The 16079-nt window shown below is 39.4% G+C and overlaps 1 protein-coding gene across 2 annotated transcripts in view; it reads right to left on the bottom strand.

Moving 5' to 3' along the window:
• The window catches only part of LOC122808819 (deleted in malignant brain tumors 1 protein-like), a 612008-nt gene that overhangs the window by 541925 nt on the left and 54004 nt on the right, over nucleotides 1-16079 (bottom strand). For both annotated transcript variants that reach the window (XM_044079898.1, XM_044079889.1), the window contains exons 2-3: nucleotides 15203-15324; nucleotides 6492-6803 (exon numbers count right to left, since the gene is read on the bottom strand). In XM_044079898.1, the coding sequence (XP_043935833.1) occupies nucleotides 6492-6803; nucleotides 15203-15272 (382 nt within the window). In that variant the 5' untranslated portion in view covers nucleotides 15273-15324. The remainder of the gene's footprint in view (nucleotides 1-6491; nucleotides 6804-15202; nucleotides 15325-16079) is intronic.

Raw genomic sequence — 16079 nt, 5'->3', positions numbered from 1 at the left:
TGGCATACCGGAAAAAATCTACAGTGACAATGGTACTCATTTTGTAAACCAGATCATACAGCAGTTGAGTAAGCATGTTTGTATTTCTTTAAAAAACCATTGTGCATATCATCCGCAATCTGCAGGGTTAGTTGAGAGGCACAATGGGACACTGAAGAGTAAGTTGAGAAAACCGATAGCTAAGACAGGAAAGAACTGGCAGTACTGCTTGCCTTTGGCACTGTTGAGCATGAGAACTGTTCCGACTGCAAAAGGATTGACTCCCTTTGAGATATTATTTGGGAGGACATATTATACGCCCCAGTGGAAACCTCTCATGCTATCAGACCAAGAGGCAGACTACACCCTAGCTGATTATATGAAAAAATGTTGAATTCTAAACATTTGTTGCAGTTAAATTCTGTTTCAGATACAGAACAAACCAGACCATCAGAACTGGCAGTGGATCCTGGTGCCTGGATCTGGGTGAAGACAGTGAGAAGGAAGAATTGGACATCACCAAAGTGGGAGGGTCCATAGCAAGTACTTTGTCAATACCCACTGCAGTCAAGATTGCAGAGCGTGCCTCGTGGATCCACCTGATGCACTGCAAGTTGGTTAAGAACTTTGAACTGGACAAAAATCTTGTCACATGCCAAGAGCAAAAAAGATAGAATCTAGAACAAACAGGAATGCAGAACAACCATTTCCTCAGAAGTATTGCATAATTATCCTGTTAACTGTACTAGTGACAATAATCTTTTTGTTGTGGCCATTCCTTTTTCCAGCCACACAAACTGAACTGAATAAACGTGAAGCGTTACTCATAGACTGGCATCCAAACTTTAACACTTACCAGGCAATTAAATATGTGTATGCTGAGACTTTCAATGTTTCGAATTGCTGGATTTGCACAGCTTTGCTGACAGCATACGGGGGGGGGGGGGTTATTAATGACTGCAGTTCCCCTAGGGGGTCAATGAGACCTGGGAAAAATTGATTCATGATACCTTAACCATTACATCACAAGATAAAATAGCATTGCACTTGTCTGTTCCACAAAAGGGAACTCTGTGTTTTTATAAAAATGATACTGTTCAGGTGGGTTGGAGCAATTGCAATGTGACTATTCCTTATAAATGTTACACTAAAGCTAACAATGCAGGTTCTTATTTTAATACAAACTATGATTCATTTCTTGAATTGATGCACAAAACAATTGATGAAGTAAAACATAATTCTGTTCTTTACAAACAACTGTCTATAATTGATAGAAAAATGTTTCATGTAGGGCGAGTATATATTCATAGCAAAGTTACTACTAAAGTAGACAACTGTTATTTTGTGTGTGGTAGGAAGGCATACAAATGGTTACCTGAGAATTGGTCCAGCAGTTGTTTTTTGGGCTACCTGGTCCCAGCCATACGACACACTGCAGTTTTGCCTCAGGGAAAAATGTCCAGGAAGTCGGGAAGTCATCAAGAAACCTGTGAATCCAGTGGGGCAAATTGATGCGCATTGGAAAAACTATCAATCTATAGGCAAAGGACTGACACACATGGACTTGAGTGATAGTGTTATATCGTGGGCAGGCATATTACCAGCATATGGAGCGAATAAATTGATCTGGGAGCTGAGAAAACTGTCTAAACTCCTCGAAGTAATGAGCAATGCAACTTTTTCCGCCCTCAAATTGGTGACTGATGAACTGAATGCCATGAGAACTGTAGTGCTTCAAAACCACATGGCTCTCGACTTCACCCTAGCGGCGAGAGGTGGTGTTTGCGCTTTAATCCAAGAAGAATGCTGTTCGTATATTCCTGACCATAAACACGACATAGACAATCATCTTGAGGTAATTCAGCAAGTGTCAGCCATGACCAAACCAGGACCAAACCCATTGACAGACTTTTTCCAGAAATGGTTTGGGGGGTGGGGTAACATCCTAATGAACATCCTAATTGCCATTTGTGTAGGAATGCTCCTATTAGGAGTATGTGTTTGCTGTGGCATCCTCTGCATGAAAAGACTGATTAAAGACTTTATAGACATGTCAGTTTCTGAAACATTATATCAAAGTACTGAGTTTGAAGAACTGTTAAAAGACTGAAAATGCTTTCATAAGTTTAAACTGAATGACTCTCTTAACTGCAAATCCTGAGTGGGAAGAGGTTAGGAGAAGAAAACAAACTGTTTATGCTTATTTTGAGAGTAGAACAAAAGTATTAATGGGGGGAAATGTCAGAAAAATATGTATTAGTGTATTTATTAGTAATATGCTTAGTGTATTTAAAGCTTGAAAAAGGGTTAACACATTTATTCTACACACTGTATAAATCTGTATGAATTGCAGAAGCTTTCTAACCTTGAATTGTTATGAAATATGCTCAGCTATTGCTTATGCTCTGGAAATTTACTGAGAAGCAGATGATTTCTGCTTATGTTAGGAAAATAATGAATAGAACAATACTACTTGTATGAAACTTAGACAAGAAGTTCCGCTTGTGCTGTGAGAAAATACACAGCTGCAGAAGTTACAGATAATTAGGACAAAGCCTGCTTGAAAATATGAACTGCAATCAGCATTTGCTTGTATCTGAGTTAGAAAAGTACCTTGAAATGTAACACTGTACAATAGAAGCCTGTAATGGGTTAGTGGCCATGAAGGCCAGGTTGTTTTTCTCAAAGGTTTCTCACAAATCTAGTTATGTCAGCAGAAAATCTGAGTAACATCTGTTGTAAAACAATACTGAAAGTTGTGTTTGATTACGTCAGCCTTAGAAGGCCATGTCTTGTAAAATAGTATAAGAATAAGCATACTTCCTGTTAGTAGTTAGACAACATCCTGTATTTGCATATTTTTTGTCTCCTTGCAGCAAGTTATTAAATGTGCCTTAACTGAACCTTATGTGTATTGGTCTTTGAAGTTTTTTCCTTTGACATAAGTGATCAGTGTTCAGTCCTACTGGATGGTATGGATGACTATGTTGCACCTGCTGAATTGATTGTTGAATTATACTTGTGTGTACTTTTATGTTCCATGTTCAGTATGTACAATAATCAATCTCGGGATTATTAAAGGCCTTCAGTGAGTTTTTCATGTATCATTAAGGGGACCTGTACATCATCATCATCAGCCCCCTTTTTCCCATTTTTTCTACATGGGGTGGGGCTATCATGTTAACTGTCTCCAACTCTCCCAGTTCAGTGCCACACTCCTGCCTTCTTCAACTCTCATGCCTGACTCGCACAGATCTTCCTTCACACAATCCATCTACCTCTTTGCTGGGCATCCTCACTTCCTCTTACATTCTTCCTATCTGTCCCAAATCTTCCTCACCAGATTGTCTTCTGCTTTTCTGCATGTGTCCAAACCACTGTAATCTGTTCTCTTTAAACTTTTCTGCAATTGGAGCTACTTTAGCTTCTGCTCTTATGTCCTCATTTCTTTGTGTGTCCCACAGTGTGCATCCTACCACCCTTCTTAGGCACTTCATTTCCATCACCTGTAGCTTCTTCAACTGTTCAGCCTTTACTACCCAGGTTTCTGTACCATACAGTAGTACTGGTCGCACCACTGTCTTGTACACCTTACTTTTCAGCTTCTTTGGCAATCTTCTATCATAGACTACACCTGATACTCTATGCCAGTTGGCTGCAGCCTCTTTAATTCTAGCATTGACCTCTTCATTCAGACTTCCCTTCTCCTCAGCCACCCCTCCCAGATACCTGAAGTTGTTTACCTGTTCCACTATCTTCCCTTCTATCTCTATTCTCAGCTTCTTCTGATTTCCCCAATTTGCTGGCAGTACCACTGTCTTATTTGTGCTTAGTTTCATCCCATGTGCCGTTAGTTTTTGTATTCCATTATCCTATCCTTTACTGAAGTTCTTGCTCAGAGTCTGCCTGTAATGCCACATCATCTGCATACAGCAACTTTGTTGATCTGTCCCCTTTGACCTGTTTGCTAATGTAGTCCATCACGAGTTTGAACAGCAGTGGGCTTAGAGGTGAACCCTGGTGTACAACCTCTCCCACTAGGAACCCCCCTCTGTGAGGCCGAATGCTGTTCGTACTTCAGTCATTGAGTCCTTGTACATAGCTTGCACTAATTCTATCAGTGTTTCTGGGACTTCTGGGACTTCAATCCACTGCAGTACTGCCCAGATCAGCTTTCTTGGAACCTTGTCATATGCTTTCTCTAAGTCTAGGAATGCCCAGTTGGACTGTCTCCTCATCTCTAGCTTTTTCTCAAGTACCTGTCTCACTGCAAACATCGGGTCATTTGTGCGACATCCTGATCTAAAACCAAACTACTCATCTCCCATCATACATTCTACTACCCTGTGCATCTGTTTATCAATTACCCTCTCTAGAATTTTCATGCAGTGTGATAGGAGTATGATGTCTCTATACTGCCCACAGTTGAGGATGTCCCCTTTGTTCTTGTAAGGGGACCTGTACCTTCAATCTAAGCCATTCATCAAAGCTGCTTTTAAAAGATCCAAGTATTTCAGCCTTTTCTAATTCTTACTAGGAGAGCATTCCATTACATAACAGCTCTGACATGAAAAGACCCTCTTGTATTTGCAGTTACTGAAAGAGGCACATTGACAAGCCCACGGTTATTTCTAGTTCAAAATGATTTATTAATGCAGTACCTAAAGAGTCTGCCACAGCCATATTTACTTAACATTTAAAAATTAAATTAAACTGACTTCCAGCCAATCTGTAGTTTATTGAGATGAGGGAACTCATCCTATATGATATGTGTAGCAAGAACTGGTTACAAAATAGAAGATGTAATCGTCATTCAAATACTCATCTCCCACTGGGGAGGGAACATTTGCCAGTAAAGCATTTTTACACACAGAAGGTAACCTGAGAAAGTCTCAAGAGGTTAAGCAAGTCTTCTCATTAAGAGGTAAATTGAACAATGTGCCATAATCATCAGAGCCAGCCCAGAACTCTTAAACATACTGATATTTCAATAGAGCAAACTGATCCTCAGGGCATATACATCCACCTTCCCTGAGTGTAGAAGGACACATGTTATTTGATATCCTTTACCATAGAATCTCATTAATTATCACCCTGCCCGGGATACTCTGGTATCTGGCACTGAACTCTGACTCCCTGCTGCTCTGCAGAAAAGGAAACTGAGATAAAGGTAATCAAGCTTTAATATTGTCTAAAAGACACCCAGCTACATTAGAAGCAGCAAAATCTGCTCTTGTTGTACTAAAATTATGTATAACTCCATCTGCAAGTTAAAACTCACAGAGACGGATGCTTGGTGCCAGAGCCACGGCCTCAAGCTAAATGCTAAAAAGTGCCTAGTCACCCCCTTTGGGAAAAGCAAAGTGCCCACAAATTAGCACATAGGTGGCAATCCATTAAGTATGGAGGAAGTAATTACGGATTTGGGGACCCACGTAGATAGTAATCTCTCCTTTGACAATCACGTTGCCAAAGTGGTTAGAAAGACCTTCTATATAGCCCACCTTATCACGAAAGGGTTCGCATCTAGATCAAGAGAGGTAATTGTGCCCCTCTACTCATCACTCATCAGGCCCATAATTGAATACAATGCCCCTTTTGGGATGTACCTTACCCGACACCTGCAGCAACTGGAGAGACCCCAAAAGTACCTCACCAAGAGGATCATGGGCCTCAAACAGATGTCCTATGCAGCTCGACTAAAGAAACTCCAGCTCTACTCAGTTGCTTACCGCCTACTCAGAGGCGATCTATGCCTGACGTACAAAGCCATGTCTAAGCCAGAATTAATGGACATGCTCCACCTCAAAAAATCCAAATCCCTTTAGAGCTACACGCTCCAGGGACTTAAACCTCAGCACAAAAATAAATAGGACATGCTGGAGGGACAGATTAATTTCCCAGAGGCTCCCCTCACTCTGGAATAGAATCCCAATTCATGTTAGACAAAGTCCCTCGCTGACCCTCTTCAAGTGAAATCTGGACGCATGGATGGGAAATTGCAAATTCACCCCTGGGGTCTCTTCTGTGTCCCTGCTTGACAGAGGCACAGTAAACTAATCTTAAAGGGCTACCTTCTGTGACCTACTATACAGAGGTACAGTAGGCTAATCTAATAGGGAGGTGAAAGCCAAATACACTATGGCTAGGCTTATAAATGCCCTAGGGCAGATAGCCTAGTATCTACCTATGAACCTATGAACTAAAAACAGAACTGAAATGAAAACATGAAGGCATGGTGTAGGAGGTAATTGCAAATTCAGTTATCACAAAGCAAACTGACAAGTTATGCACACTGCAGGATTATTCCAGCTGTAGTTCTGCATCTTCAACATATTGTAATCTACATAAAATGCAGATGAGATCTTTCAACGCGAAAACAGCAAGAAAGCAACCTTCTTTGACTTCTAGCCTATGTTGATAAAATCCAAAAAAATTTAAAATCTTAACATCTATAATTATGACTACGAAGCTGAAATATACACTAAATGGAACAATATTAAAACTCCTACCTGAGCATTCCAGGTTAATGCTCTCAGCCTGAGAACATGTCTGAATTTGTGGATCAGATGGAGAGCAGTCTGAAAGAGCAGATTCCGTCCTGTTGCACTGAAGGTTTAAGGCCACATTCTCACCATCACTGGCACCAAAATATGCCCGAGTGTATATAGACACTGGAACACCACAGGATAGTTGTCTGCAAGCTACTCTTGCATGGTTCATGTTCAGGTTTGTACTGCAAACAGACTTCCAGTTTGAGCCACTGTAAATCTCCAGTCTCCCACTACACCTGAAGCCATCCGCTAGTCTTATCGTTATGTTACCTGAAATGGTAATAAGCAACATGTAAGTATTTAATGCTGTGTTCACATTTCCTCAGTCCACTACATCAACAAATAATTGGTTGTAATGTAATTTTCAAGTTTGGTGCAAAAATGCTATGTCAAATTATGTCTGAGTATTTCATACTTAACATGTAAAAGCCCCCCTCTGTATATGAATATAAATATTTGTGTGTGTGTGTGTGTCTGTGTGTGTGTGCGCGTGTGCGCGTGTGCGTGTGTGTGTGTGTGCGTGTGTGTGCGTGTGTGCGTGTGTGTATGTGTTTGTTTTTTATCACTCCTTTCTTTACTGGGTAGCTGCACATGACAATGATACAATATTTGGAACCATAACTCTTAAAATTTTAATTTTGCTGCTTATGAATAAAGACAAGAGACTGTGGATGTGTTATCACCGTCTATGAGATATTATCTGTGACTGACAGCAATCACATGAGAGATCATGTGACATGCAGTACCAAGAGCATCAACTGTTTCTTAAAGCTGTACCAGATATTTCTTATAGCCACCTTTTTATAAAACAAAAAAATACATTTACACGTAATGTATGCATCAATATTCTACCATGTCTCTATTAGTTAATATTAGTTCTCTGCCAGCATGTCACTGTTTCTCATGTATTACAAAAGTTAATATTTTTATTACTACATTTTGAGACTTTTCACTTTATGGAGTTAGCATGTACTCTAACAGACATGTGAATGTACCTGGCCCCCAGTCTGGTAATTTTTCTGTATCTTGATTTTCTGAAGTGACAACTCGATCTTTGTCTTGTATCATCTCAACGCTTTTCCTATAACACTTTAAGTTGCTTTTTCTCTTAGTGAGACACATATTTGAGTGCCTCCTTTTCTGTGAGTCGGGAGGCTCTGCATAACATCCATAAAGGACTTTCTAATGAGTCTATCTTTTGGTGCAACATCAGAAAAAAATAAAACTACTTTTGTCATATGAAGATAAAATTCCTGTTTCCTCTGATCAGTGGTAAAAAAAATCAGGTAACAGTGTCAGCAGACGATACCATTTTTTATTTAGTTTTAGGAAACATCCACTTCAGTGTTATGAAAACCCTAATATTTATGTGTTGAGTCACACGTGCTGAGGCCAGACATTGCACTCAGCATATGACACAGTGTAAAAGTTAAAAGCCTTTGAAAAATCACTGCCTATATTATTATTATTATTATTAGTAGAAGTAGTAGTAGTAGTATTAGAGGAGAACTTATTCTGTGTATGACAAAGCTTATACTTCAGAGCCACTAATCTTTTCAAATTAGCATCAGGAATTATAAAGTAACTCACAGCACTATAGTTTATAGAATTATTTTACAGACACTACACAAGTCAATCTTTTGGCTGAAAATTCCAAAATGTATGTCTCCCGAAAATGCTTGCGCCTCCCACACAGAGGTTTTTGAAGTGTTGGCACAACTTCAAGGCAGTTCCATTGTTTCACAATAGCTGGCTTGTTTTCTTCACTCTTGTACAGTAATTATGGAGCCTGGAATTTGGTTCTGCTTTTTTCTAAATTTAAAGTTGTGCCCACTTCCCAAAGAGAACTATGCTGAAATTTTTACATTGAATTTTAGGTCTTGCTCTTGACTTGCAAGGTATTGGCACTAGCTGGGAAGTTAATGACAGTGTCAAATTTAAAGTTGTCAGGAAACAGCCAAAGACCCTTGACATCAGCCTGGAAATCAGACAAGGGTATACTGAATAGGAGTGGTCCCAGCATGGACTGCTCGACTCACTAAACCATGAATGATGCAGAACAACTGGGTACTTACTGCTTTTATTTCTGTAGCTGTAAAATAAAGAAACAAGTGAACATTCTGGTGGCCTGGGTAAAGTCTCTGCAGTCAGGGCTGACAAGCCTGATGCAGAACAGGCTATGAACATAAAGAGTATTCCAGACTATGTCAGATATTTACTGACTCTCATGCCAAGTTATAATAAAATGCCAGTTACAGAGGAGGTATGCTTTTTCTAGATTTTTCCACATGATTTAACACTTTATATCAGTGATATCCATTTAAAATCTTACACTTCTTGATGGGGTTTATGTCTTTTGAGGGGATGAAGCTTCTGCATACCAGTCTGTGTTTTTATCTTCTCTGTTATGCAAAGTTAGTAGATAGGGGTGTCCCTCTCCCTCTTCTAGTTACTGTAATTGTGGGACATTTAAATTGTTCTGATCTCTCCATGTTATCTCATGTGGACAATGTCTGTGTTAATGAGGAATTTGTTTTACATGGACAATTATATAGTTTCAGTCTTGAGTTAAGGAATTCTCTGTCCAAGCTGTCAGAGGCAAGGACAGTCTTCAGTTCAGAGCAGGGCTGGTTGTCCACTACAATGTCTTCCTTCCTATTTTTAATGACCACTCTAGATGGTTGACTGATTGTGACAAAGTGGATAGTATACTTACAGGACTCCTGTTCAGAAAACCTACATTTACAAACAATTATGTACACACTGACAGTTTGCATACCAGCCTTATGAAAATGGGTGTTCCACAAGGCTCCATCTTTGGGCCACTTCTTTTTAACATCTTTACCAACCTTCTCTACTCTTCCTGACCTGGATCCTCACTGATACAATATGCAGATGATTCTACACTTATCACTATTGCCGAATCACCAACTCAACTAAAATTAGACACACAGTCCTCTTTTAACTCTGTAGAAAACTGACTACCTGAAAACCAACTTATCATTAATCCAAAGAAAACCAAATTACTCATCTTTCTCCCTAAAAACCTTAACCATATAAAGTCTTCCTTCTCCATACTGTCACAAAATAATACTCAAATACAGGTGGACACCAGTACAAAACTTTTAGGTGTTACTACTGATGATAGACTAACCTTTGATTTACACGTCAATAATTGTATCCAAAAAACACATCTCAAGCTAGGTCATCTCTATAGAAACAAAAAATATCTTACCAAAACAGCAAAATTAACCCTTTCAAATGCCTACCTCTTACCCACTTTATTTTATAGCTCCCAAATTCTCACCAGCCTCAGTAATGGACTACTAAACATGTTAGAAACAACGTATAACAGGATTGCCAGATTTGCTGTCCAAACTTCTTACAAATCCCATCATTGTCTCTCACTAAAAGAACTAAATTGGCTAGAATTACCTAACCTGCTTTGGTATTATCAGTTTCAGATTATTCATTCCATTCTCTACAAAAAACATCTTTCTGTCCAACTATCTCATCTCTAATTTCTCATTACCTACCGACTAGATTACTCCGCAGTTCCGAACAAGGCCTACTAAAAATCTACAAACCAAGGACCAAAATGGGTCACCTAGTCTACAGCTTTAACCCTTCCAAGGCCTGGAAAAGCCTACCACTACATATAAGATCTCTTGAACATCCCAATCAATTTAAAACCATTGCAAAAAAATACCTTCATGAAAAATGGGCCTGTTAAGAGTCTTTGTGAATATATTGCCAACATTACCACTAATGGTGAAATGACTAGCCCAGGTGTATACCGATATAAACAAAATGAGAGGATTTAAACAACACCCTAGAGGTAAAAGAGTTCAAATGGCAATTCATTTTAAATTCTGGTATTTTCACAGGTTTGTACAAAACCGTGAATATTAAATGTTATCTAAAATCTCTTCCAGACATAAAATGAAGTAATAACTTAGTCTTTCAATATTTTTGTATTATTATTGTTGATTTTTTAATTTATTCGTCATACACTACATGTGGCAATAGGTACATGTGACTGTTCTGATGCTGGTATTTTAACACATGTTTTAATGTCTTCTGTATTTTCTGATGAAGTTCTACAGGATTTATTGTGTGGAAGTGCTGAAATATTTAAAGTTGTTTTTTTTTGTTTTTTTTTTGTGGTCTTGTCATGTAACAGGTGTTTCATTTGTATTTTACTCCTGTTCAGAAAATAAGGGCAAATTACTAAGCATTAATTGTTACATTGGGAAAATGTACTGAAAATGGGATTCCCTCCATTTGACATATCCAGGGAGTTTTACAATGATTAAGGTGATTTCTTTCCTGAATATTCTGTGGTTATCTCCAGCGCATACTGCCCCTTCTGTACTTTACATTATATCAAAGAATTAAGAAATCATGTTTATGTGGTTCTAGTTTGCTCTAGACTGGAAAGGACACTAGTATGTACAGTGTGACAAAGGGAAGGGATGCTGTAGTTGCATACCTTTTACTTGGTAATTCCAGTTAAGACATCATAACTGAGGCCTTCTACAGCAAGAAGTAAAAATATTTATGATCCTAGCTAGAAAAGGGATGCATTGTCTGACAAAAAAAACACCACCACTCTTAGGTCTGACAGGGCTAGTGTTAAATAAAAGTGATTCAGAGATATGTTAATGAGCCGATAATGAGGTCTGTCTAGAGGTGTGTCCATCTAAGCTGTAAGGGCAGTGGTGGGGAACAAACAAAACTAGTTTTCTATCAATGTAAGGGAGATCTTAGCAACACATTATGTGACATTTAAACAGAGGATGCCTACCTCCAAGTTTGTATAAGGATGTATTATAAGCCGCTTTGCTAATACACTGCTAACCGTTAAACAGATGAGTTGGAAAACTCAAAGAGTGCTGGTTTCTCCAGCAGAAGGTTCCAAGAATTTTTTGGTTAAGATGAATTTTTTTTTCTCTACACCCATTATTTCTTTAATCAGTTCAAGTCAGTGGTATCAAGGCATTTGACTACACAGCGACTCCAATGGAGAGAGATGTCAGGTCATGCCAGTTGATAAGAGATGAGAAAAACAAGAGGGAGGTCATTGTCCATCTGCAGAGGAGGCATGATGATCTTTCTACATGGTAAATTGATCTCCAAATAAACCTTCTATGGAGCTAGTAGACATCCTCATTGGGAAGGAGAAATATGGAAAGTCCAATTGACAAGACTATGATTTTGTGTTGCAGTGCCTGCAATAAAGCCATCTACCACCCAACAATGGTGACATTCTTCTTGTTTCTGGACACCTCACCCCTTTCTCCAAGTCTGACAGTTTATGTCCACACACTGTAAGTCAATTTTTTCTTAGAATAGTTTTGCTACTCAAGTGTCCTTTGCCATCTTTGCTGGTATTACTACTAATTATTAATCCTCTGATTTAATCCTCCTCTTCCTAAAATCTATCAAATATTCCAACACTCTTTTTAGAACAACTTCCACTTCCATTTACAAATAACTCCTGCCTATAAGCTTCCTTTCCCTTCTCACCAAAACCATGCATGCATCTTTTTATTTCTTTCATACTGATAATAAAGACTTTGATTTAATCCCTCCAGACTAAGTCTCTAGTCAGATTGAGGAAAGAAACTCAATTCTTCACATGCAGTGTTTACGGTTTCTAAAAGATTCAGACATGATACACTTCTCTAATAGGCAGCTCATCTATGTCTGTGCCTATTGACTCAGAAATCAGCCCTGATTCCACAACCTTTCATCTTCTGGAATTTTCTTTTTGACACATTCTAACCACATCCTTCCACCCTGTTCCTCATGTCTTTATTCTCTCTTTATAATCCCTGAGTACTCATTGCCTCAGCATCTCTTAACTGCAAAGATGTATGCTTTGGAGGAATCAGCAAACAGAGACATTAATAACTTGCTCAAACCCTAAGATGGCTGGATTTCTATAGAGAAACCTGACATACCGGTAATTTCTAAATCTTGATTTAACTTGGCTGATCCCCCTGTTAGCATAGGTTCATAGGTTGGTACTAGGCTATCGGCACTAGGGCCTATACAAGCCTAGCCATAACAATTCCCTGGATATTTCGTCCCACAATATTTACTTCTCTGGACCCCTGTCTAGCAGGGTGACTGACATGATCCCCGGGGTGAATTTCCTATCTCCAATCCAATCATCAAGGTTCCTTTTGAAGAGGGCCAAGGAGGTGCTCTGCTTGACATGTATGGGCAGTCTATTCCAGAGTATGGGGAGTCTATGGGTCAGGAACCTATCCCTCCAGCATGTTTTGTTCATTGTGATGACAAGGTTAAGATCCCTGGAGCATGTGGCTCTGAGGGATTGGGATTTCTTTAAGTGGAGCATGCCCAACAGCTCAGGGTTTGACATGGCCTTGTATGTTAAGCAGAGATTGCCTCTGAGTAGACGATATGCCACAGAGTATAGCTGGAGTTTTTTTAGATGGTCAGCATATGGCATCTGCTTTAGGCCTGTGATTCTTTTAGTGAGGTATTTCTGTGGCCTTTCCAGCTGTTGCAGATGTCTTGTGAGGTACATACCAAACGGGGCATTATACTCTATAATGGGTCTAACGAGGGATGAGTACAGTGGGACAATGATTCTTTTTTTCTGGATGAAAAGCCCTTAGTGATGAGGTGTGCCACATAGAAGGATTTCTTGACTGTTGTGGCGATGTGGTTATTGAAAGTGAGACCACTGTCCACCTGTGTCCCTAAGTCTCTCATCACACTTTCGATGTTTAGTGTACTGCCACCTATGTGGTAATTCATAGGTACATGTTTTTTTCCAAAGGGGATAACTATACATTTCTTGGAATTAAGCTTGAGCCCATGGCTCTGGCACCAGGCATCTGTTTCTGTAAGGCCTTTTTGTACAATATCCACATCATTTGTGGATTCAATAATGGCTCCCAGTTTGCAGTCATCTGCAAACTTTGTTAGCCAGAGTCCCTTAGTGCTGGCCTGTACTTCAGAGAAGTAGATGCCAAACAAGAGTGGTCCCAGGACTGTAACCTGAGGTACTCCACTTGTCACTTGTCTGGATCTGGATTTGGAGTCGGCTACTTTTACAGTCTGGGTTCTGTCAGTAAGCCAGTTGGCAACCTATCGAGTGACGTAGGGATTTATGCCCAGCTTAGTAAGTTTATCTATGATTCCAGAGTGGGGGATGGTGTCAAAGGCCTTGGTGAGGTCCAGATAGGCGGTGTGGACCGCCTTACCCTCATCCACAGCTCTGGAGACTGATTCAAAGAAGTCAATTAGATTCAGGAGACAGGATCGGCCCTTCACAAACCCAAACTGGGTGGGGTCCAGTGTTTGAAGGTTGCCAATGTCTTTGTTTATAAGTTCCATGATAATGTGTTCCATGGCCTTGCAGATCAGGCTTGTCAGACTGATGGGACGGTAGTTCCCAGGATCCAAGGCGGATACCCCCTTGTGGAGTGGGATAAATGTAGCTGTGCGCCACTCAGTGGACATGAAGCCTGAGGTGAGGCTATGATTAAACATGACATTTAGGTGGGGTGCCAGTTCATTTTGTAGTTCATGTAGTACACAGCCTGGGATGTCATCTGGTCCCATGGATGCTGTATTCTTAGCTTTGGAGACTGCGGTTTCTATCTGTGTGGCCGTGATTACCGGAATTTGGCAATCTTTTGGTATTGAGATGGGCCCTTTAGGGGGTGAGAAGGGGGTGAAGTTGGCACTAAATCAATCTGCCAGGATATTGGCAATATCCTTTGGATCAGTATATTTAATGCCATTCTGTTGTAGCTCAGAGCAGATCTGAGCATTGACATTTAGATTCTTGACATAACTATAGAATGCCTTGTGGTTGTCTTTGGAATCTTTGGCAATTTTATTTTCGTAACTAGCTTTTCATAACAGAAGAAATGTTCATACTTATTAAGAAATGATTTACTTGAGGTAGATAAGGTGTCATTTTTCTTTTGCTTGATAACAGAAGGCTGCTCCAGTCATGTAGTTTTATTTAGCTGTGTAGCTGTAAAAGAGCCAAAGCAACATCTGCTGTAGTAGCAGATATCCGTCTGTCCTCTTCCATAAACTTCATGTAGGAGCACCTTCAGTCCTGCCTTCCTTATCCAACACTGAGAAACTTGGTAGTTTTTGGACAAGTTAAGCTAAAATGGGTTGGATCACTGCATAATATGCTCATATAAGCAATCAACAACAGCTTGGCAATTAACGAGTGGTGTGGAACTCTCTGAATCTGAGGGAAGAAATAATTAATTATTTTCTTAGCCAAACTCCCTTGCACAGTGTTTGTATATTAATCCAGGTTATGTTTTGTACTGCATATGTAATTATACTTTGGTGTCTGCAGTAAAGGCAGTACTTTAGAAGCATTTCTCCCTCTCGTACCAGCTAGGAATCACTAACTGTGCACGTTTTTTTCTATATAGATATTTCTGGATAATGAAATGAAAACAAGCTGGACAACATGCTCAAAAAAACATTGGTAACCAAGAAGAATAAATGAAAATTCTGAAGGCTTAGAAATATTTGAATATTAATCTTTACAAGGAAAAGTTTTTTCTCACAAAATGAAATGCAGAAAATGATATTACGGCTCTTTTTACAGGAATGACAAACAGCACTGTAAAAAAAAAATACTTAATATGTCTCACCTGAAGTGCACAGCTGAATAGAAGCAAACAGACTTAGGACTGTAATCAGAATTTGTGAAGTAGACTCCATTTCCAGTTACTGCCAATGCCTTTTTTGGAAATTACCTTCATCTGTTAATTTCCTTGAAGAGATGAATGCAAAATTATCATTTTCTTTTGCAACAACATATTCTGTATTCTGCTTTTACAAAGCAAACAAAACAAAGGCTAAAGATACTTACAGCCTGATTGTCTGAGAGTATTTAGAACTGATGCTGTTATCTCTACAGATCCAGCTAATTATAGGCCCAACATCCTCACCAGACTTATATCAAAGCCATGGAACCTATCACAGCAGAACTTTTATTAATGCAGAAATAGACAACGTAAATAAACTAGACCGCCACTAGGTTTGGTTTTGTAACAGACAGATCATCCTTCCTGGAACTACTAAGCTTCCTTAGAATAGTTACAACATCGATGGACATTGGTCAGTCTGTGTGCACTGCATATCTTGACTTGGCCAGGACATTTTGTACTATTCTCCCAGCTGAAATTATTGAAAAATTAGACAGACTTAAAGTCAACCCCTATATTATCCACTGGATTGCAAAATTAGCTATCCAAAGGATTCCAGGTTGGGAAAGTTGCCAGTATACTCTCTGACTATAAAAATATAATGAGTAGCATGCAACAGGGATCCATGCTAGGCCATCACCTGTCTGCCATTTAGTTTGCTGACATCCAAGCAAATTTCCCAGAAGTGTGGCTGACGAACTTTGCTGATGACTGCAAGCTGTGTTATCTCATCATCCACTGATACTAAACTGCTCTATGAAGGACTGGAGTATGCACATGCCTGGTGTACTGAAAACACTCAAGTTAAAAACAAAAAAAG

The sequence above is a fragment of the Protopterus annectens genome, chromosome 1.part1, assembly GCF_019279795.1.
Source record: "Protopterus annectens isolate FY-2018-M chromosome 1.part1, PAN1.0, whole genome shotgun sequence".
In the NCBI taxonomy this organism is placed as follows: Eukaryota; Metazoa; Chordata; order Ceratodontiformes; family Protopteridae; genus Protopterus; species Protopterus annectens.
The sequence above is the reverse complement of the archived record's forward strand: the minus strand, read 5'-3'. Positions and strand labels throughout refer to the sequence as shown.